Genomic DNA, 22370 nt, shown 5'->3' on the forward strand with positions numbered 1-22370 from the left:
TGTAAATTTTTACCTTCTTATATGCTGATGTGTTCTTCTGGAATTCCAATTACATATGTGTTATTTCCCTCTACATACATTCTACTTAATATCTTGTAACCTATCCGTCATTTTATTTTTTTATTTCAGACAAGATCTCATTGTGTTGCCCAGGCTGGTCTAGAACTCCTGACCTCAAGCAATCCTCTCACCACCTGTGCCTCCCATAGTGCATGAGCCAATGTGCCTCATGTTTTACACTTTTGATGAGAGGTCATCCAAATTGTATTATGCCAATTTCATCTAAACACAGTAGTTTCCATTGACTGTAAGAGTGGGGAGAGAAGAGATAGCAAAGGAGAGACAGAGAAAGATGTTGTTGCCTCAACTTTTATTTTTTATGCTTCGAGTTTATGCTGGATGTTGGGAAAACTCTGAGTTCTTGCTGCTTGCTATGGTCCGAATGTTGTTGTCCTGCCAAAAGTCACAAGTTGAAATACCCACTGTAATAGTATTAAGAGGTAGAGACTTTTGGGAAGTGATTAAAGTGATGAGGGCAGAGTGCCCTTTTGAAAGAAGTTGAAGTGAATGCCCCTGTCCCCTTCCACTATGTGAGGATGCAACAGCAAGGCACCTTCTATGAAGCAGAGAGAAAACCATCAGACGTTGAATCTGCTAGTCCCTTGATCTTGGACTTCTCAGCCTCCAGAACTGTGAGAAATAAGTTTCTATTTCTTGTGAATTACCCAGTCTAAGGTATTTTGCTGTAACAGCAGGAACAGACTAAGACACTGCTCTTCTGGCCTGTGCTAGATAAGGTTTCACAGATTCCTTTTTGCTGAAACCTGTCTGGGGGGTCCCTAGCCTATGATTTGAGTGTCCCCACCCCCAGGATACAGCTTTTCTGAATGTTTCTCTCCTCCTCTGTGTGGAAAATTTAGATAGTTTTTGACATGAGAGAAATGACTGACTCTCCAGGAGTCTTCTAGATCTTTGGGTGATGGCATAAGTTATATAGCTTTAGTCCTTAATGCTTAAAAGCCCGTTTGTTATATCTCAAAAGCCTGGGTAGGGTTTATAAAACTCAAAGAAGAATTTAATTCTTATTTTCTCAGGATCACTTCTCTGAGGTTGTGAGGTAGACTTTTGTGGCCATTTTGACTGGGGGAAGAGGATATGGCATTCCAAGAACTGAGCTGGGAGTGTGAAAGCCGTTAGTATATCCTACTATAGTGATAGTGAAAGAGAAAGTACCACTAGAATTACCGTGGAGCCCATGAATCAAATTAATCCTCGTTCGAATATGGGGATTTGTGCTTCGTTTTTTTTTGTACCAAAGTGGTGAAAATTAATACACATTCTAAGATCCTGGTTCAATTTTGGTGATGAGTCTTTTTTTTTTTTTTTTTTTGAGACGAAGTCTTGCTCTGTCGCCCAGGCTGGAGTGCAGTGGCGCAATCTCGGCTCACTGCAAGCTCTGCCTCCCGGATTCACGCCATTATCCTGCCTCAGCCTCTCAAGTAGCTAGGACTACAGGGGCCTGCCACCACGCCCAGCTAATTTTTTTGTATTTTTAGGAGAGACAGGGTTTCACTGTGTTAGCCAGGATGGTTTCGATCTCCTGACCTCGTGATCCGCCCGCCTCGGCCTCCCAAAGTGCTGGGATTACAGGCGTGAGCCACTGCGCCTGGCCTGATTAATCTTAATATCTTATGATCACTGCCGTCTTGTGCATTTGTCTCTCAATGTTGGTAGTGATTATCTATACATTGTAATGAATTATTATTATTATTATTATTATTTAGGCAACCGAAAATTTAGTGCTATATTTTGTAAGAAAAATGGTTCCTTTGCTGCCCTTTAAAAGTGTCGTTTGGGAACTGACCTAACCACTTAAAGTTCTGATTTCAAATAACTCTTCAAAACTGACCTCACTGTTGTTTAGAATAATTCTCACTATCTGATAAGTCATTTTCTTTATTTGTAGAACTGGGACTAAAAATGTAACCTGTTTCATATCCCTGACTTCCCCATAGTAAACATTGTAAGACACTTCTTAACATTTCTGCATTAGTAAATGAAAGTAAGTGGGAGAAGGAAGGAAATTGGCCAGTTAGTGTTGCTTAATGAGGGAAATTATTAAGTAGGCTTGTTTGGTGGGGAGATAAAATGGAAGATGTCTTTACCTATCTGGTGTTGGATTTTATGAACTTTAGAGTTCTGTCTGATTCTAGCATTTCTGAGAGAGAAGAAATCTGTGATGCTCTTGTGTTCAAGGAATACAGTTCTCCTTGTTACCATGTGATCTCTACTCATTTACTTTTATTAAGTTCATTGTTTTGTTTCTGATGTATATTTCCTACAAGTACTTCCTTACTTGTAATGACAGAAGTAGAAAATTATCTGACCAGTAAACTTCATGTATGCTTTTTAAATCTAAATTATATTCCTCAATCCATCATTGGCAAGTGTTATAAACTAGAGTATATCAAAGTATATGGAAAATTTGATCCTAATTTACTATTTTCTTAAAAATTTTTGTGAAACTGATAGTGAAGCAACTGCTTTCTCTACTTAATGCCATTTTTTTTGATTCTAGCAGGTTTTGACTGAAAATGCATAATCCTAAAACAATGTGTTTAAATGTTATTATGCTTCTCTATCACATTTGCATTTTTAAATACAGAAAAGTTAGCAAAATTATCAGTCTGTAAGTCTAACTAAATTACTTGAATATTAAACATGTTTATTTTCAATTTATATGGAGATTCAGAGTCATGAGCTCTATTTTACTGGTTCCTCCAGGTAAAATAGGCCAACTAAAAGATTTTGTCAGTTTCATTCCTATTATGATTTAATTTAGTTGGAGAATTTCAGTAGATTATATGTGTTAAAGAAGTTTCTGATAAGAAAAAGTATGCAAAATCTGTTAGACATACTGTATGAGGAATGTTTATGAAATAGTTTAAAATATCGACAGTACAGAATTACTAGGTACAGTTTTTTGCCCACAGCAGTTGACTATCAAATGATTAGAAATGTTGGAACACTTGGTATATCTTTGAAAGAAAAATCTGCAGAAGTCCGTATCTACCCTTGGCAAGTAGCCAAATCCATGCATTATGGCATTTTAATATAATTTTGTTTTTATATCAGATTTTTAAATATTTTTTAGCTGTGGGAAATTGTTTTCTCCAGTTGACAGATGATTGAATGAGGGCTTTTTCATGTTAGAAATAATTCCAGTGTATTTATTTTGGTCCATGAGAATACCTAAATTTGGCCCAAATAATTTACCATTTATCATATCATTTTGGGTTCATATAGAATTAGTTTTTTCAGCAACTTTTAAGAATCACTTTCCCTAATAGCATGAGTATTAACTCCTTGAGGGCATTAGAGTATGACCTGGAAGGAAACAGTCTTCTCCTTGGTTTGAGAAATGGTTCAAATAGAAAACCTCTTTTTAAGTTAAGATTCTTTTTAATTTGGTCTAAGTGTGTTAGAAATACCAAAGAATTATGGAACCAAAGTAAAGTTTCCAGGGGTATCACCCTTCCTTGGTTCTGCCATCATCATATAAATGTGAGTTGCTATTGTATTTTTTAAAAGCTGCAGATAAGGAGATGCTATGATATCTCTCTATAATTTTACAGTTATAAGTTTTTTCCATTAGGTTAAGTTTTTTGAGTTTTGTTTTGTTTTTTAAATCAAAATCTCTACCAGCTTACTGGGATATAGATTAAGAAATTAAAGAATGTGAATTCTGTTTTCCTTGCCAAAATGGAGTCTTTTCTCAAATTTACATGGAGCCAAATTGTAGACACATCCACAGACAGGATGAGTCTAAGAAAGCAGTCTTGGGTCCTTTTTTTTTTTTTTTTTTTTTTCATGAGTAAAAGCAAGTTCATAAGTATGAAGAACATAGAAGCACCTTTACCTCAGCTAAGGGGCTCAAGGAAGGTTTATTGGATGTGACTTCCTTGGAGTTATCTAGGCTTCAAAATATACTTAAATATTCATATACATAAAAGAAGATGGGGGAATTTTAGCTGCAGATGTTGGTAAAAGCAGAAGAGAGAAGAGAGCAAGGTAGAATCAGAAGACTGAGCGTTCCATTGTGACGAAACATCTGTTGTAGAAAATCGGGTCGTGAAGAGATACCTTGGGTTACACTTCATGTTCTTTATAAAATACTACAGCAGATGAATAAATACATTAATAGCATGTTATTTGTGTGTGTGTGTGTGTGTGTGTGTGTGTGTGAATGCTGTTCTTCTGGTAAAACATGTTAATTGTCTATGTTCATTTATTGAAGAATGTGTTTAGTATCTGAATAACTTTGCATGGTGGGATATGTAATGTTATATTTTCTCCTTTAAGCATTGCAATTCATCATGTAAGGCAGTGGTCCCCAACCCTTTTGGCACCAGGGACTGGCTTTGTGGAAGACAGTTCTTCCGTGGACTCGGGGTCGGGGAGTGGTTGGTTTCAGAATGGAACCATTTCACCTCAGATCATCAGGCATTAGGTTCTTATAAGGGGCATGCAACCTAGATCCCTCACTTGAGCAGTTCATAACAGGGTTCATGCCCCTGTGAGAATCTTTTATTATTATTATTATTATTATTATTATTATTATTATTATTATACTTTAAGTCCTGGGGTACATGTGCAGAACATGCAGGTTTGTTACATAGGTATAAACATGCCATGGTGGTTTGCTTCACTCATCAACCCGTCATCTGCATTAGGTATTTATCCTAATGCTATCCCTCCACTGTGAGAATCGTATGCCCCTGCTGCTGCTGCTGATCTGACGGGAGGCTTAGCTCAGGTCATAATACTTGGTTGCCCACTGCTTAACTCCTGCTGAGTAGCCTGGTTCCTAATATGTTGGGGACTACTTGTGTAAGGACTTTTTACAGTTTAAAAGAAATCTGTCTAACTTCTCATCAACATTTTTTCCTCTACGGTTTTCTTTATTCCCAATTGGTTTTCAAATGCAATGATAAGTATTACTAATGAATATTATTTATGTAGGCTCTAGGTGAAAAAATCAGTAAACAAATTGATATTTGTTTATAAACAACATTTTTGCGCAGAGGTGCTGTTGTGAATGCCAGAGCACTGCTGCTTTGAGTTGATTTAAGAAAATAAATAGTAAGGAGCATCTAGAAATTCAAGTCCAACTGATTTACCATTTACTCTATTATTTTGGGTCTGTACAGATTTAGCTCATTAAACACCTTTTAAGAATCTCTTTTTGCTAAAAGTAGACGGAGAAAAAAGTACCAAAACAGTCTTTGAAAAAAATTACTATTTGCAAAAAAGATTACAGAGGAAGTAAAACACTGAATTCAAAATAAGTATAATTTGAGTGGAGCCTCTTATAGTTTCTGAAATACCAGTGCAAAATTATAGGAATAGAGAGAGAATATTTTAAGTGTAGACAAATTAATGCCAATCAAAGTGAGTTAGAATATGTTTGTGTTTTTTGTTTATACATGCTTATCTTCTTATTCTGCTAGTATGTGAAACATATGCTTTTAAGTGCCAGGGATTTAAAGATAAATGTAACAACCTCCATTCTGAAGGAGCTGACATTCTAGTAGGAGAAACACATTTTTAAACCAATAATTAAAGCACAGCTAGTGAGTCAAACGTATTGAGCTCTGCTGGAAGTATATCAGAGAGCAAGTCAATCAACTCAACTTGGGATGGGAGTAGTGAGGTCAAATGATTCACAGAGGTGTGAGGTTTACACTGAAGCTTGAAGAATAAGGGGGACTTTCCCATGTGGACATTGGAGGAGAGCAGTGCAGGCCTGGGGCATAGAGCAACGTATAGTCTGATTGCTGGAATCTGACAGGAGGATTGAGTGTTAGAAAGTGACTGAAGCAAACAGGTTCAGGTGGGTCTTACAGAGATTAGGATGCCATCTTGAGGTGTTTGGAAATTTCTCCAGAGGCTCCGCATTGCCTTCAGATTAATTAGGCAAGTAACCTGCCCGGATCTGTTTTTAGAAATTTAACTCCTGTAGATGTGTAGAAGAGTGATGGGAAGGAGAAAGGACTGATGTCCTTCTTTTCATTGAAAAAAATATTGATTAGGTCCTACAATGGCTTAGGTATGGTTTGAGACTCTGGGGTTACAAAGTAAAGAAAACCTGGCCTCTGCCCTGCTCAGAGAACAGCAGGGATACAGCATGTTAGCAAATAAGAATATAGTGTGGAAAGGTCTGTAGTCGATATCAGTCTTTTGACAATAGGAAAAGGAATGCCTGAAACTTCTGGGTCTGTGTGTGTGTTGGGGTTGGTGGGTCAAGGGAGGGGATCCAAAGATGGTTTCACTAAGAAGGGAAAAACATTGGACCTGAGATTTGAATGCAAGTAGAATTTTGCCAGGCAGATGATCTCTTCTTCCAGGTAGATAACCCGTCCTGGGCAGACAAAACCAGGCTGTAGAAGGAACACCATGTGTGGAGCAATAGAAATATCTCATTGTTACTGGAGTATAATGCGTGCAAGAAGCAGGTAAGGTAGACAGGGACCACCGTAAAGGAAACTCTGAATAGGGGAATGATATCATCACATTTCCATGTTAGGACAAATAGGAGAAGTTTAATATCAAGACGTAAGAAAATTAATGGAGGTAGGCAATTCAGGTGTTCCAGGCAAGGGATGACAATACCTAGTTTGAAGGCAGGGATAGGGAGAAAGTATTAAGGGAAAATAATTCAAAATTAGAAGGAGATAGAATTAATGATTTGATGTGGGGAGTAAAAAAAAAAAAAAAGAATGGCTGAAGTTTCTTGTTTGTGTAATTGGGTGGTACCATTCGATGAATAAGCAATCATCTTGAATTTTGGGGGATATCCTTGAGTTTATATCTACCTGGCTATTGAATGTATGGAGTAGAACCTGGGAGAGAAATCTGAGCCAGGCATTCAGGATATGTCAATCTATAGGTGACTGTTACAGCCTTGGGTGTGGATATATTCTCAGGATTGCTATGGCATAAGGGCCCAGATGTAACCCCAATAAATGTCATTTGTAAGGGGTAGGAAGAGGAAGCAGAAACCCTAGAGAAAATGAAGAAGATGAACCATCTGAAAGATAGGCAAAGTTGTCACCTGAGGCCAAAGGAAGAGAAAATTTCAAGCAAGAGGTTGCCAGGTCCCTCAGAGAGTTATGAAGGTTAAGGACTATGGGAAGCAGTTTGCATTTAGCATTAGGAGGATCTTGCAAAAGAAGACTCTTTTCTTAGCAAAAGACATGGTGGGTTGCCAGGCGCGGTGGGTTGCCAGGCGCAGTGGCTCACACCTGTAATCCCACATTTTGAGAGGCCGAGGCAGGTGGATCACTTCACCCCAGGAGTTGGAGGCCAGCCTGGGCAACATAGTGAGACCGCATCTGTACAGAAAACAGAAAAATTAGCTTGGTGTGGTGCATGTGCCTATAGTCCCAACTACTTGGCAGGATGAGGCAAGAGGATCGCTTGAGCCCAGGAGGCAGAGGTTGCAGTGAGCTGAGATCACGCTACTGCACTGTAGCCTGGGTGACAGAGTACCCTGTCTCAAACAAACAAAAAATGATAGGGTGGGGGACTAAACCCAGATTATAATATACTGAGGAGTTTCACTTTGTTTAGTCTTTCAAAGTGGGAGAAACTTAAACATGTTTAGGGGCTGAGCCAAAGGAAATAAGAGAGAGATACAAGTGAGAGGAAGGAGAAATTCATGGAAGAAATTCAGGGGGAATTCAGAAGGCATGCAAATTGCACACTGAATCACTAGTAAGTAAGTAGTTAAGAATAAGGTAGTATCAGAAGGAATTAACCTGAAGGAGGCAGGGAGTAGATGCCTTCTAGCTGTAAGAAAGAAGATGGATGGTGATTAAACATTTCTAAGAGTTTGTGGAGTGTTGGAAGCTGAGAGAATGCAGGCTTGGGGTCCTCTAATTGTTCTTTGAAGCAAATCAAATTGTGAGATAAAAGCTTGAGCCAGAGATGCAATTGGGTAGGGCCCTTGGGACAGGAGCTAAAATTTGGAAGAGCTGCTGTGAGAAGTGGCAGAGGGAGCTGACGAGCAGAATGTAGAATTGCTGAGTGGTTTTGAGAGCTTGGAAACTATAAATTTGTAGTGGCATTGGTCCACATGACTGTTGTATTTCCTCCAGCAGAAGTCAGCAGTCCAGTTATGAGAACTCAAAAAATGCTGATTGAAACTGAAACTGGAGGTGCTGTGAATCCAAGATGGTATAAGACACCTATCAAATTTCATAAATTCAGATTTGTAGATGACAATAGACTGAATTATTTTGTGATTTCTAAAATTAGCGAATGCTGTATCTCAGGTGCTAAATGGACACAACTTGTTTTCTATGTAATGTTTCCTATCCAGGAATATCCTCCGTTACTTAAACACTGTAATCACTACCTCCATGCCTCGCCCTTTCCCCGATGGTCCCCCTTTCCCCTATGGTGACCGTGCACACACACACATACTAAATATGGCATAATCTTAATTCTTCCAGTGCCTACTTTGTGCCTAAAATATTCTTATTTCGATTACATCATTTCATCTGAGTATTAAAGATTTCTCAATTGGCCACATATGAATACAAGATTACTTCTGATAAATGATTCTCTTGCAGGGAGATGAATGCTCATTCTCAATGAGTTAGTAAATCTGAGGCAATTCTTACCCAAGTTTAGTACTTATGTGGCTGTCTCCGTAAAATTTGCCACAAGCTTTTATTTTCCCTCTTAGATAGGCAACTTGATCTCCTCTTTCTACCTCTTTTTCATATTTTGTCCATATTGCACTTACCACAGAATTTCATGGTTCTTTTTATACAGTTTTTGATTCCATGAGAGTGGGGACTGAGTCTTACTCATCTTTGTATTTCCAGTGTCTCCCTGTTGCCTAGTGCCAACTGCACACTAAATCAGTAGTAAGTAAATATTAACTTCATGAATGATGCATTACTTCTTCAAAATAAAGGCTATGTGTAAGTGAGGGGAAAAATTAAACTTTCTTTATGACTACCTGTAATTTATCTTTGTCCCCTTTTCCCACCTGCAGTATCTTCTGGTTTACCTTTTTAACCTTTGACCAATTGAAGAGGAGATGTTTATCTCTTGAATAATATCAGGCCCAATTATACTAGGCATTGGAATAGGAAAGAAAAAAAAGGTATGATATCTACACACAATCCAAAAGCCCACACAAAATCTTTTACCAACGTTATTGATAAGCAAAAAAAGAGAGAGAGTTTTAAATTCTCCGTGCTTAAATTCTATGGATAATGCAAATTTAGAGTGAAGCCAATGAAAAATTGGCCAGATGTGTGAGAGAGAAGGAGAAAAAGGGGAGAAGTAAAGTAATCCCAGCACTTTGGGAGGCCGAGGCGGGCGGATCACGAGGTCAGGAGATCGAGACCACGGTGAAACCCCGTCTCTACTAAAAATACAAAAAATTAGCCGGGCGTGGTGGCGGGTGCCTGTAGTCCCAGCTACTCGGAGAGGCTTAGGCAGGAGAATGGCGTGAACCCGGGAGGCGGAGCTTGCAGTGAGCCGAGATCGCGCCACTGCACTCCAGCCTGGGCGACAGAGCGAGATCTTTTGTAAAAAAAAAAAAAAAAAAAGAGTTTCTATAAATATCAGTAATCTTGACATTCGTAGTCTGAAACATATTTTCTTTGCTTGACCTTGTTTTACTTTTGTTTGTAAGGTATCTCCAATTAGCTAGGGTATGTTTTAAAAATAACTTTAGACAAATTACTGAATAACACATTATCCTACCAAGAATCTTGTCCTTTTGATTTAGAATCTTTAAGTTATCTGTGCATTTATAAAGTCTTGGTCCTGAGAACTTTCTTAGGAAGTTACAAAAATAGACAAAAAATTCTAGAAAACTAAAACAAGGTAACTTAAAATCCAAGTAGTATACAGTTACAAATAGTTTTAATAGCTCTCGAGTATTTATCTTGGAAGTGTTGTGCCCAGATTAGGGATAGTCTAGGCATAGATAACGTATTTCTTAGCAACTCATCCAGTTCGTACTGGACCTAAAATTACACGTAATGCCTCTCTTTATCCCAACATTTGAGGTTTCATTTTGTTCAAGAAACATTGTATGAAATAAATGTGTAGGTGGTCTTGTTAGATCATTTATTTTGAGGAAGAAGGGTGCTACTAAGATACCTGTCCAGGAGTATCTTATCAAATTGATTTCATGACTTTCTCTTTAAATATATAATTCACAAGTACAGTACATTTTCTGAAGCAAGTAATTGCTGGACAATGATAAGCTCCAGAATAATGAAATAATCTTATCAGTGTGCAGTTATCGTCTATGGCAGCTTTTTCAAAGCTTTATTCTCATGCATGATTACTAATAGGTGATCATGCCAACATTCAAAAACACAGAGTTTTTGGGTGATGTATCTGATTCTGTGAATGTGGGTGGTGGGGAGATAAGGAGCAACATGCCATGACGTAGAGGCAGAGAGATCAGGGAGGAGGCTCTTCCAAGTAAAGCATGAGGGAAAGCAGTGGCTGATCCTCTTACCTTCTCCTACAAAAAAACAGCCTTGGCTTGCCAGCACCTGCTATGTATTATGCGCAGATAACCAATTTCCATAGAGTCAGAATGAAATAATGTATACTTATAAGAGATTACACTGAATGTAATTATCCTTCTTAAAAATGCCTAAGACATCTCAAGATTTTTCCATGTTTTGTGATTAACATTATGATTATCATCTTAAAAGAGATATATTTAGTTCATAGAGAATTAAATTATGGCAACTTTGATAATACTATAAGTTAATATAACATTTCTGATAACTCTAATTTTTAAATGTTATTGCCCTTTGTTTGAAAGATTAGATGATGTTATCTAATCATCAAAATGAGTTTCTTGGAATTTGAAATGAATGTTACCTTTTCTTTAAATATACAATTTTAAGTTATAGTTTTGAAGTAATTAATAAGTTAAAATCTGGTTTCAAAATAACATCAATAATATTCTGGATTCATCAAATCTTCCTTTTTTCTATCTTAAGAAAATGTGGAATGATCAAAGCAATTTTTCATACTAACAGAAATACGAGGTATCCTGTTGAGTTTAGACCACATTCCTAATAATAGCCACTCACAGAAATTTCTGGGATTACCAAGCTCTCTAATGTATTACTATATGTCTTTTTTGGTGTAAGGAAGGTACCACTAAGTACCACTTTGTGTGTTTGTATGGATTGGCTGCAGAAGCTATTCAGCTATTTCTTTGACTATAGTCCTTTGCTTCATATTGCTTGACTGAGCAAGAAAAACTAGTTCTTACATCCGCAACCCACTTTGGAGCAAGAAAAATCATTGTTTAAACTTGGTGTTGTAGCATACCCAGAAATGTATTACAGAAACTTGCTATCATTGTGACTTATTGGTTTTGGATCTTTTATTTGAATACCTAATTTTTTCACATTTACCAAGCTTAAAATATGTTTGCCATTTTCCTTTTTTTGTGAAAATAAAGGAAAGTTTTTCAGGATAAATGAGTGATTCAAGAAACATTAACCAGTAGTAATTTGAATTACTTAAAGAGTTAAGCTCATAAATACAAAGAAGAAGGTCTAAGGTCTTCCCATCTCCAAATCTAAAAGATTTGACCTATCTGCATATTTTTCTTTTACATATAAACAGCATACTTATATACATATTCATATTTTCAGATGACAAAAAAATATTTTCTTCAAAAGTCATATTATGTTGTTTCTCCCCCAAAATAATTCAACTTTTTTCCTCCTATTTTGAAACAGCAACCATTGTTGCTCATTGATGATTGAAATACCCCTTATACTTGCCATGGCCTATAAAAAACTATGTTGGAGGCATTGACGTCTGGATAGTGTGAGGAAGAGATGAGTATTTTAGAACTTACTTCTTTGCCTCCATTCTGATGCTTCCCAAAATAATTCACCTAAAGAATTCCATTTTATGGGAGATCAGATATGTCCAACTTATTATAAAGTTTAGAGTGATTGATTGGAGAGGAGATAACCATCTTACCCTTCTGCTTCTGAACTCCGTAAGCCCTAAATCGAAAATTAAGAAGAAAACGAATGCCAAATGCACATGTCACCTTTTAGAACAAAGACCTTTTTTCCCCCGCCTTTTCTCTGGATTTTCCAAAATTCCATGTGTAGACTAAGTTCCTTGTTGTTTACTCAGTAAGAAATTTTTAGGAGTGTAAGGAATTATGAAGCAAGAGAGACACAAAAGTCTAGATTTGTTCACTTCACTACAGGTAAGTGTACTTTAAGATGTTAGTGGAGTACTGAATCTCTTATAAACATGGTTTCATTCCCAAGGATATTAGTTAAGGTGGTTTCTCATCAGGATCCAGATGCTTGCATAATTCTTACCCTTTTACATGTAAGGGTGAAATTACCAGGAACAGAAACAGCACTTGGGAGTAAATATTCCCTTTGTTCCCACCTTCACTCCTAGTCCGTATTGAAACTTTCCCTTTTAAATATGAAGGAGCTGTTATAAGGAATGTTTTGTGGGTCTTAGCCCCTCTCAGAACTACCACCAGCTTTTTTTCTCCAAATCTATGCTAAATAAACAGATGACTTGTAAAAGCTATGGGCCAGCTATGTCAGCACAGCAGTAAGATGATATCCATTGGTACTCTTCCTTCCACCTGATTGATGTCCCCAGATCCCTTCTTCAATGAAATTCTGAAGCTACCACTACATATATTGCTACCATTTTTGAGGCTGTGAATTTCTGATCGGATTACTTTGGAACATAAGGGTAACAGCAATACTTTTTATTTAAACATATAATGACAAAAATATATTTAGATGATGTCATTATTAAAATACAAATTTATTAAACACTACAAATTCCATAGCAGCTGATTTTGTCAATAAGGAAGAGAAAGAAAAGCAAATGCAGGAAAGACTTAATTTGTAGCAGAAGTGGGGGGCAAAGCATCTTCATCTGAGGATTTCTACAGAAGAAGCTGCCAACCTGTGGGGAATTCAGGAGCCTGGAGGATGTTGGAATTAGGATTGGAAACCAGCGGGTACATCAATATAGTACACATAGTACACATACATATGGTTTTCAAATGTTCTACTTCATGGAAAATTTCTTCCAATATTTACTCTTGTCACACTGTTAGTCCTCTGTGGTATCTCTCCTGATACAACTGTGTTTTTCTTTCCTTCAGTACACTGAACTGGGCCCATTTTGGAAAGAGAGCTCTGTTATTATCCCAGAAAGAGTGGCTGCAGTTCAGATAACGAGGTTTTTGGGGAAAAATTGGATTTTTATGTGTCTTTTTCTGAAATTATATCTATCTGTTATTTAAAAACTTATGGTTAGAAATACAACTATGTCCCCAGTTTAAGAAAACCTCATGTATTAAATTATAGAAGTAAAAACCAGACAAAGTGAATATGGAATTATTTGCATTATGAAATAATTTCTTAAAACAAAACAGAGGATTCACTCTGGCTCTCCTGATGGATTCTATTTACAACTCCATATATGTTCATACATTTGCTTCAATTTTGAGATGAAATACAAGAGTTTGGGGGTTTTTTGTTCACATAATTTTCCTTTAGTGGAATATTGTGGTCTTTTAGCAAATACTAGAGTTGTTTGCCATTGGCATTATCTTGAGAATCACTATTTATTGTTTTTTGCCATTTTTGGAAAAAATGAAGCTAGATTTTTGGGCTTTTCTAAGTAATGGTAATATATCTTCAAAACAGCTAATAAGGACAGCCAATGTTTAACCTTACCTTACTGCCAGTACTTAAATTTATAGTATTAGAACATTACAAGTTATTTAAAAATATATATTCTTCCAAGTGTACTGAGGCATTAATAGAGCAGCTGGTATTTACTGAATACTTACTGTGTATTGGACTTCTGCTGAATATTTTATGTGTGCCAACTCATTTGACTCATTTTTACAGACAAGGAAATGGGAGCATAAAAATTAAAATACATTTGAAATTTTACAGTCAGTAAGAATAGACAAGCCTACTTTTTTTATCTTTTCTTCTTTTTTTGTGTTTTTCTCTTCCTTTTCTTTGCTTTCCTATAGACCAACCTTTTTTCCTTCCTTTCTTCTCAGCCCTCCATTTCTTTCTTTCTCTCTTCCGGCAGAGCTCTGCATGCTGTCTTGATGCCTCTCATCGTGGTAGGCACTGAGAATTCAGTGCTGCTGTCAGGGAATTTAAAATTCATTCTCCAGAATGCACTGTTCATTTGTGCTCTGAATGAATGACTGAATGGAGTAAAAAAAAATAAATACTTCAGATTTCTCTCATAATTTCAACTAGTTTATTATTGCTGCTTATAAGTAAGGCTAACGTGGCACATGGAATTCAAACGCATAAACTATTAATATTTAAATACAGTGTACTAATATCTCATTCATGGCCACTTCCCCCAGGCATAGTACTAGTTGGAGACCCCTGAGAGAAAAAAAAGAGCCAAACTTGATATAAAAAATTTTAGATATACAAATAGACAGAAAAAGATAAAGAGGAGGTGGTTTATGGGAGAAGTTTAAAATTTACTTCAAAAATTTCACTATTTTTGATGCTTTTCCTACATCTTTTTATGAATAATGCTTTTAAAATTGTCATCATAGTGCTTGTACAGTTTTGCTCTTTGCCTTCGTGTTCCTCTAGAATCTTCAGTGATCATATTAATGACGATTATTGTTTCCCAATATGCGTTGGGGTGGGTATTTATCACACTTTACTTAACCATTTCCATTTCTCTCTTTGAAGGCCCTTAAAATGCTTATTTTTCCCATTGCTAATGCGACATTCCTTTCTTTTGGTTCCATGTTTCTGTGCCAGGTTAGAGGTAAACTGATGGCAGAACATCCAAATGGAGATGTTCTTATGCATATTTGGAAATATGGAGTGTGGGTGAGGGCTGGCAATATAAACTTCAATGGTCATAGTGATGTTTTCACAGCCTGACCTGGGAAATCAGATACTTCTCTGTATGGTGGTAAGACCATCATTATTACATAGTTAAATAAAATGTCTGTCAAGAGGAAGTAATAATGAAGGCAAAGGTGTTTTGTAAATCATTGTTTACTGAAAGCCTACTGAAATGCAGACATTTTTGTACTTGCTAATCAAATCCATGAGAAAATAAAATTTCTCTAAAATAATTTTTAAGGAGAAAATATTATTTACATTTTCAATGTTTGTTATACATACAACATATTATATAGAGCAAAATATTATTTATTCCCTTAAAAAGAACACATTTTCCTAAATAGTGTTCATTTTGGTTAATGTCTATTAAGAAGAGAGCATTAGTGTATTAAGTAATTAGGGGTTTCTGTTCTTTTATACATAACACTAATAACAAACACAGATTTTGGTCTATTGTGGTCGTTACTATCTGTAAGAGATAATTTTGATTTAACAGAGCTGTGTGAATTCTTCACACTTTTGCATTTCTTAAAAACGACTTTCAGGCTGGGCACGGTGGCTCATGCCTGTAATCCCAGCACTTCGGGAGGCTGACACGGGCGGATCACCTGAGGTCAGGAGTTTGAGACCAGCCTGACCAACATGGAGAAACCCCGTCTCTACTAAAAATACAAAATTAGCTGGGCGTGGTGGCACATGCCTGTAATCCCAGCTACTAGGGAGGCTGAGGCAGGAGAATCGCTTGAACCTGGGAGGCGGAGGTTGCAATGAGCCGAGATCGTGCCATTGCACTCCAGCTTGGGCAACAAGAGAGAAACTCCATCTAAAAAAAAAAAAAAAAAGACTTTCTTCAGTCAAGGTTAATATAAAATAATTCATTTTGGAAGGACTCATGCTTATCCTCCTAGGAGAATACTAAATTTAATATGATTGTACATGCAAATTTATGTATCAATTACTCTTAAATAATTAAAATGATTTTATACAAATAAAACCCTGAAATTTAGCCTTTACATTTATTGAGATAATTTTTAGAAATTATAAGAGAAAGCTATAAGTTATAATGGAACCATAATTACTGTAGCCATATAATAATTAGCATTCATAACTATAACAAATACTATAATTTTTTTTCTTACTGATCAATGTTTGAAATTTCCTCTGTAGTAAAGGTTTATATTTTGATGAAAATGTGGTCTCTTGCTGCTCTGAGAATATAAGGGAATACACAGTGGTGAATAGTTGGTAAGAAGTAAATCCCACCCCATTTTTTATCCCCCAATGGAATGTTTTATTAGAATTTTCCTTCAAAGGTGTAGGTTCTCATTATTAAAACCAATAATGCCCATGTAAGTTATCTTTTCATAGAAGCATCCACCTCACTGCAATTTTAAATCATTTATAGTCATCCTATTAATGAGGACCCTGGAGGTCTCTTCATTTGTGATTTTGGTAACTGAATTCTTGGGCTGGTTGCAATCTTTCACAAATCACTCTTATAGCAAAATATTATTACCAAACAGTCACAGATTTATTTATAAGAGAATTCAGAACTTCCACTGGTGAATAGTCAAGGAAACACATTTATTTTTTAAGATTCATTAGATGCTCAAGGAGCCTTTTAATGTAACCAGGAAGTAATAATTTACTGGGGTTAGAAATAACTTGAACCAAGAAGTTTGTGTCAGAGTAGATATAAAACAAGCATAGATCTAAACCTGCAAAATTGTTCCTATTCCTGTTTGAAATATGTTATTTATTTCAGTAGCAGAGTTGAGAATTGCTTAGAGATTTATATGAAAACTGTGTTTCTTGAGTTTTGCTATTTTTCTAAAATTTGAAGGTTTAGAAAGACTTGAAAAATTCAGAGCAATGAAAAAAATTACTTATTCTATCTTCCTTTTTCAGAAACAAAATCTAAATGAGAAATATATTAAAATGAGGACCAGAACTTCAAAGTCAGTCTTTTAAATTACGACACAATAATATGGTGTTATTAATTGAACTTATAAGAGCTATCCTAATCTCAGCACACCTGGCTAATGTGGTTGTGCCATCTTTGAGCCCATAAATCTTATGCAGTTAGAACACAATTGACAGTCTATAAAAGTTAAAAAAATAAAGTAGGATATTAAAGCAGACATTCTTTAACATTTATCAGCTTAGAAGTTAATAAATGTTCTTTTAAGGCAGCATTGGAAAAGAATTGGTTTGAGATATTTTCAGCATACAGAAAAGCTGTCTTTACAAATGAGCTTGTTCTGGGTTTTTACATTTTACTACCAGAGTGAAAATCTTGAAAAGATACTTTTTGTTTTCTTTATTCATTTAAACTGAATTGTATATAATAACAGCCCCTGACATCTTATTCAAAGGCCTAGTAATCATTCTATTTAGAGCCATGTCCTAAAATTATATTACTATATCCAGATACTTTTGAATATCATTATTATTTTCCACTCCCACTCAGAGCTTCTTAATTACTAAGATTTGAGATTTTCTGTTAATTTTAAGGTTTATGCTTCTTGGGTTAGAATTTAGAGTTCACATGTGCATATGAAAGGGAGATTTTTTTTTTTCCTGTCGTTTCTTTCCTAATCCAAGTCTCAGTTTTGACTTCACAAAACCTGTTTAATATTTTCTTTCTCTCCCATGATAAAAATTATATTTTAAAAGTAAATTATATTTATTATTATATTCATGGTTATATAAACGTGTATGACAAAGTCTTAAAGGAAACATTAAAAATAAAAGCAGTTTATGTATGATTATTCTTTCTTTGAAATAATTTTTTCTTTTAAAATGCTCTTTTAATAAAAGTCATAAAAATGTAATTGTTTATAGAGACTTATCAGAACTTGTATTGATTATCACATTGTCTGGTCACTTTTTATTAGATTATTAAGTTAATGTGGTTAAAAATGGGTTATTTAGATTAAAAAAAGAACTGCAACAGCCTCTTGAAAAACCTTATTTAAAAAATGGTAATTTAACCATTATTTTAGATGTAAAAGATCTTAGTTTACCTGCCAATAATTTTTTTTTATTTATTTTGAAAATCTTTGTTCTATTCAGGTTTTAGAATAGATTTTAGCAATCCATTATGGTAATGAATTACTACTATAAGAAATGCAATTTGATATATTCTCAGGAGTTATGTAACTACCATGACGTATTTTTACTCAGTAATTTTCATCTCAGTAGAGACATATTTAAATAAGTAATGTTATTCAAAATGATTCTTGAAGTCTTTTGACTCGTTTTCACTGTATAGAAAATATTAAGGTTAAAACTGCAAAGTGATTGAAGCTAAATGGGAACCTGCTTTGATTCTAAAGGAAAATGATATTCAATTAGACAATTTCATACCTGTGAGACTTTTCAACAGATAGTGGTAGGTTGTCTATTTTAAGAATGTAAATCAGACTACAGATAAATTCCTTAGAAATATGTGTATGCAACCCTGCTTGAAGATGCATTCCCTTAATTTGCAATACTGTCATCCTGTGAGTGACAACTAGTGAATACATTGCATTGATTTCATAATACTTGACAGCCTATACAACTGTAGAACAAATTGGTAAAATCCCAGTTCTTGAAAAGACAGTGCTGAAAGAACCTTTCTTTTGGTTTTCTCATTTTTAATTCACGTGCTCCATCAGGATGCAATAACAGTAGATTGATTGCTTACCATCAGAAGAAAATACTTAACTTCAGATTTTCCACTAACAATAGTCAAGACTGTTGAATGAGTTTTTAAGTCAACCTATTTGATACAATTCTCTGAGTATGTAATTCTCAGTCATAATTGGTATCAAATCTACCTAAAAATCATATCAACCAAAAAATCCCATTTAAATAGTTAGGGAAGTGAATTCCTACATACCATGAACATAAATGTAGTAATTGAGCTTGGTTGGGCTCGTTATTTTGTTGCAGATATTTAAATATCTAGTTGTTCCTGTTGAAGTTATATATACTTTTGAAAACTTTGTTTTCCTTACAATATATTTCCTATAGAAATATACATGGGTAGCTGTACTCCGTGGTGTTTCCCAGTTGCTTTCTTTAGCTAGTGTTGAGTGATCTATGTCTCATTAAAATTTTAAACTGCTTGAAATAAAATTGTGCTATAGATCTTCACATAATTTTTAACTGTGTTTTGTAGACTCTTGTTGAATTTGGAATTTTAATCAGTTATCATGACAAATCATCAGAAATGTGTTTAGGAGAAGCTCTCTTGGTTGCTGTTTTTATCATAGAGTTTCTATGTGCCACAGTACAAGTTATAATAAGGTGACAAATTATTGTTGATATATTAACTCTTTCACTTTTCATCTGTTTTATAACCTTCTTTTGTAATGTAATAGCATTTTTGGTACTGAAACTGAGGCAGGCTAGTTGACTAAAAAATCCCTAGTAGCACAACTGACTGCTCATATTAGAGAAAATGATACCTCAGATGGAGGAACGTTGGCCTCCATCACAGATAGAAATCCAGTAAAAACAAAAAAAAATTACTGAAAGATGGTTACATTTTCTGATAAATTCAGGATTAAAGAGAAATTCCTTTTTTTTTTTTTTTGAGTTGGAGTCTTGCTCTATTGCCCAGGCTGGAATGCAGTGGCATGATCTTGGCTCACTGCAACCTCTGCCTCCCATGTTCGGGCTATTCTTGTGCCTCAGCCTCCCCAGTAGCTAGGATTATAGGCATGCACCACCACGCCCAGCTAATTTCTGTATTTTTAGTAGAGACCTGGTTTCACCTTGTTGACCAGCCTGGTCTCAAACTCCTGAACTCAAGTTATCCACCCACCACAGCCTCCCAAAGTGCTAGGATTATAGACATGAGGCACTGCACCCAGTGAGAAATTCTTAATAATTAACTGATATGTAGAGAAAACAAAAAAACAATTGTTTTATGAAAATGTACAACTCTGAATTGAAAATCCTACCAGGGGGTTATTATTCAAACATTTGTCGCTGTTTGGATGGATTTATACATAGCGTATTAAAAAATTAATTTTTAATTAATGCTTGTTTTTTATTAGATTAATTTCATTGAAAGCTATCGGCATTTAGGAAGTTTTCTTTTAATGTTAAAAATTATGCTTTCAAGTTTACATCATATTACGTATAGATTTTTTGAAGCAGAATTTTAAAAAATCTATTAAAGATTTTTTTAATTGGAAACAATACCATGCTTCAGAATTTCCCCCTTCTTAGCTCATTCCATGTCCTAAGCACTCTCTTTTCTCATCATCTTCTTAATCTAAGCACCTCCTTTTCCCTAAGAGAACAACCATTATGTGTCGATAATCTTTGAAACCCAGAGTCCTGTTAGTCATGCCAATTTGACTGTGCATTTTATTTATATGAGTAAGAGAAGAGCACTAATGGTAATTTCAAAAAGGGAATAAAAAATGCATAACCCCCTTGTGCCATCACAGCTTTTCTACGCTGTTTTCTTTCTTATTATGTTTTGAACAGGACAGTGACAGTGGTTTGATGTTAATCATCATTGTAGTTCTTGAGTATCAGAATTTATCTCTGTAGGCCTCATCATAGCCTTAATTTGTACTATAGTGAGGATGACAGGCAATTTGAAAGCTACTTCTACAAAGACATAAGTGTTGGTGTCTTCCAAATTTGTAATTACTTTCTTAGACAAAACTGGCTTTAAAAAATTTCATATGCATATCTTTCTCCTTATTCTTGTTTGCACAAGCAAACTAAAAAACAAAACATACACATAAACAACAACAATATCAAATGTAATATACAGAAGCAAAGACAAGATTGAAAGTGTATTAGGAACCCAAGCGTTTCTGGTGACTTTAAATGGAAGTTTTTTGATGTTTATAGTAGTATTCAGTGAGTACTAAGATTTTTTCTTTTATTTTTCCTTTTACTTTTAGTTGACACGATATTTTCTTTTGACTCTCAATGGTGTTTTTTTTTTTTTTCTTTTTTTTCTTTTTTGCTAAATGTATCTTTAGGTGAATTAAAGAATAGACTAAACCTTTTTATCAAAAATGTTGTGCTGTGAAAGCTTTTTAAAGTCAGTGAGCTTTGTCATCTGACCCTTCTTTTAGAAAATAGGCCTTTAGCTGACTCATGCTATGTATATATATGTATATACAGAGAGAGAGAGAATCTTATATAGCATGAGTTGCTCCAAGAATTAATGATATATACACACATATATAAAATAACCTATGACTGATGGTAAAAATATAAACTGTCAATTTCTTCTTCTAGGGTCTTAGCTGTCTAGATTGTTAATAAAATAATGTTTAATCTGAAGTAAATATAGTCTGATTTTAATTGGATGAAATTTTTAGGTTTATTACTTTCGCAGGCGATTTTTAAAAAAATGCTTAGTGGTTTAACAAAAGAAACTGAACCTCAAATGAAAATAGAGGGAAGTGAGTGAACCTGATCTAGTTTCACCTATGAGACCTCCAAAATAGTTTCTGAGAAAATGTGCCTTTGGACCAATATCTCATATGCCGGGTTCTAGCCTAGTGCCCAATTTTTTTTTTGCCTGATTTTTAAACTGATCAAATTAGAGGCTAAATTATGCTCTGTATTTTAGTTAAGCTGTGTGCTATTAGCAGGGCACCTTAGGACTATCTCTAGTCTACAGCTGACCAGAAACTACTTGCCTCTGCACCTCTTATAACTGCACATGATTGCTCTAGAGGAAATTCTCAAAAGCCCCATTCCATCAGAGCAATCTAAAATTAAGGAGTTGAGAAATAGGATTTTTCCACTTGTGGGCTTTTAGAATTTTTGTTGACTCTTTGGGCCCTTTGGACTGTAAGAATATACAGGTGTTATGTTTCACTTGGTTACTTTATCAGGAAAATAGAAGGGCATATACGACTAAAAATAGATTTTCTGGTTCTTTTTGGGGTTTAGATATATTTTGAATGATAATTGAATATAAACACAAATGAACATAAACACAATAACTGGATATAAACACATCCAGCTTAAAAAGGATCATCTCCTCCAACACAAAACTATAACATAGTTCTAGTAACACTAATGAAGAGTATATGTAAATATCAACCCAAATTTCTATTAACATATCCCACCCAAGCTACCACCTTCCATCAAAACTATCTGCCATTTTTCAAAGATCTAAAACATCTCATTATCTACCCCTTCCTTGCCACCCTCCACAGAATACTCCTATCGTTACTAATACATAAAATATAAATTCTAAATATCTCATTTAGGAAGTTCTTATTTCAGGGTGACTTAAATTCTAGCTGATACAAGTGTTATCCATTTTGTTCAGTTTTGATCGTGACCTACTTTTACTGATTCTTCTGGAACTCTTAAAAAACTTTCAATCCTTCCAAGTTTATTTTTATGTAGCTTTATCTCATCTTT

The 22370-nt window shown here is 35.1% G+C and overlaps 1 protein-coding gene across 2 annotated transcripts in view; it reads left to right on the forward strand.

Moving 5' to 3' along the window:
• FBXL17 (F-box and leucine rich repeat protein 17) overlaps positions 1–22370 on the forward strand; it is a 539741-nt gene that overhangs the window by 240679 nt on the left and 276692 nt on the right. Inside the window, exon 7 of one of the 2 annotated variants that reach the window (XM_058440651.1) lies at positions 130–1323. The exons of the other annotated variant lie outside the window; for it this stretch is intronic. Coding sequence (XP_058296634.1) covers positions 130–163 — 34 coding nt within the window. The 3' untranslated portion in view covers positions 164–1323. Of the gene's footprint in view, positions 1–129; positions 1324–22370 lie in introns of those variants that run through there. 2 annotated transcript variants of the gene reach the window in all.

The sequence above is a fragment of the Hylobates moloch genome, unplaced genomic scaffold (assembly GCF_009828535.3).
Source record: "Hylobates moloch isolate HMO894 unplaced genomic scaffold, HMol_V3 SCAFFOLD_6, whole genome shotgun sequence".
In the NCBI taxonomy this organism is placed as follows: domain Eukaryota; kingdom Metazoa; phylum Chordata; class Mammalia; order Primates; family Hylobatidae; genus Hylobates; species Hylobates moloch.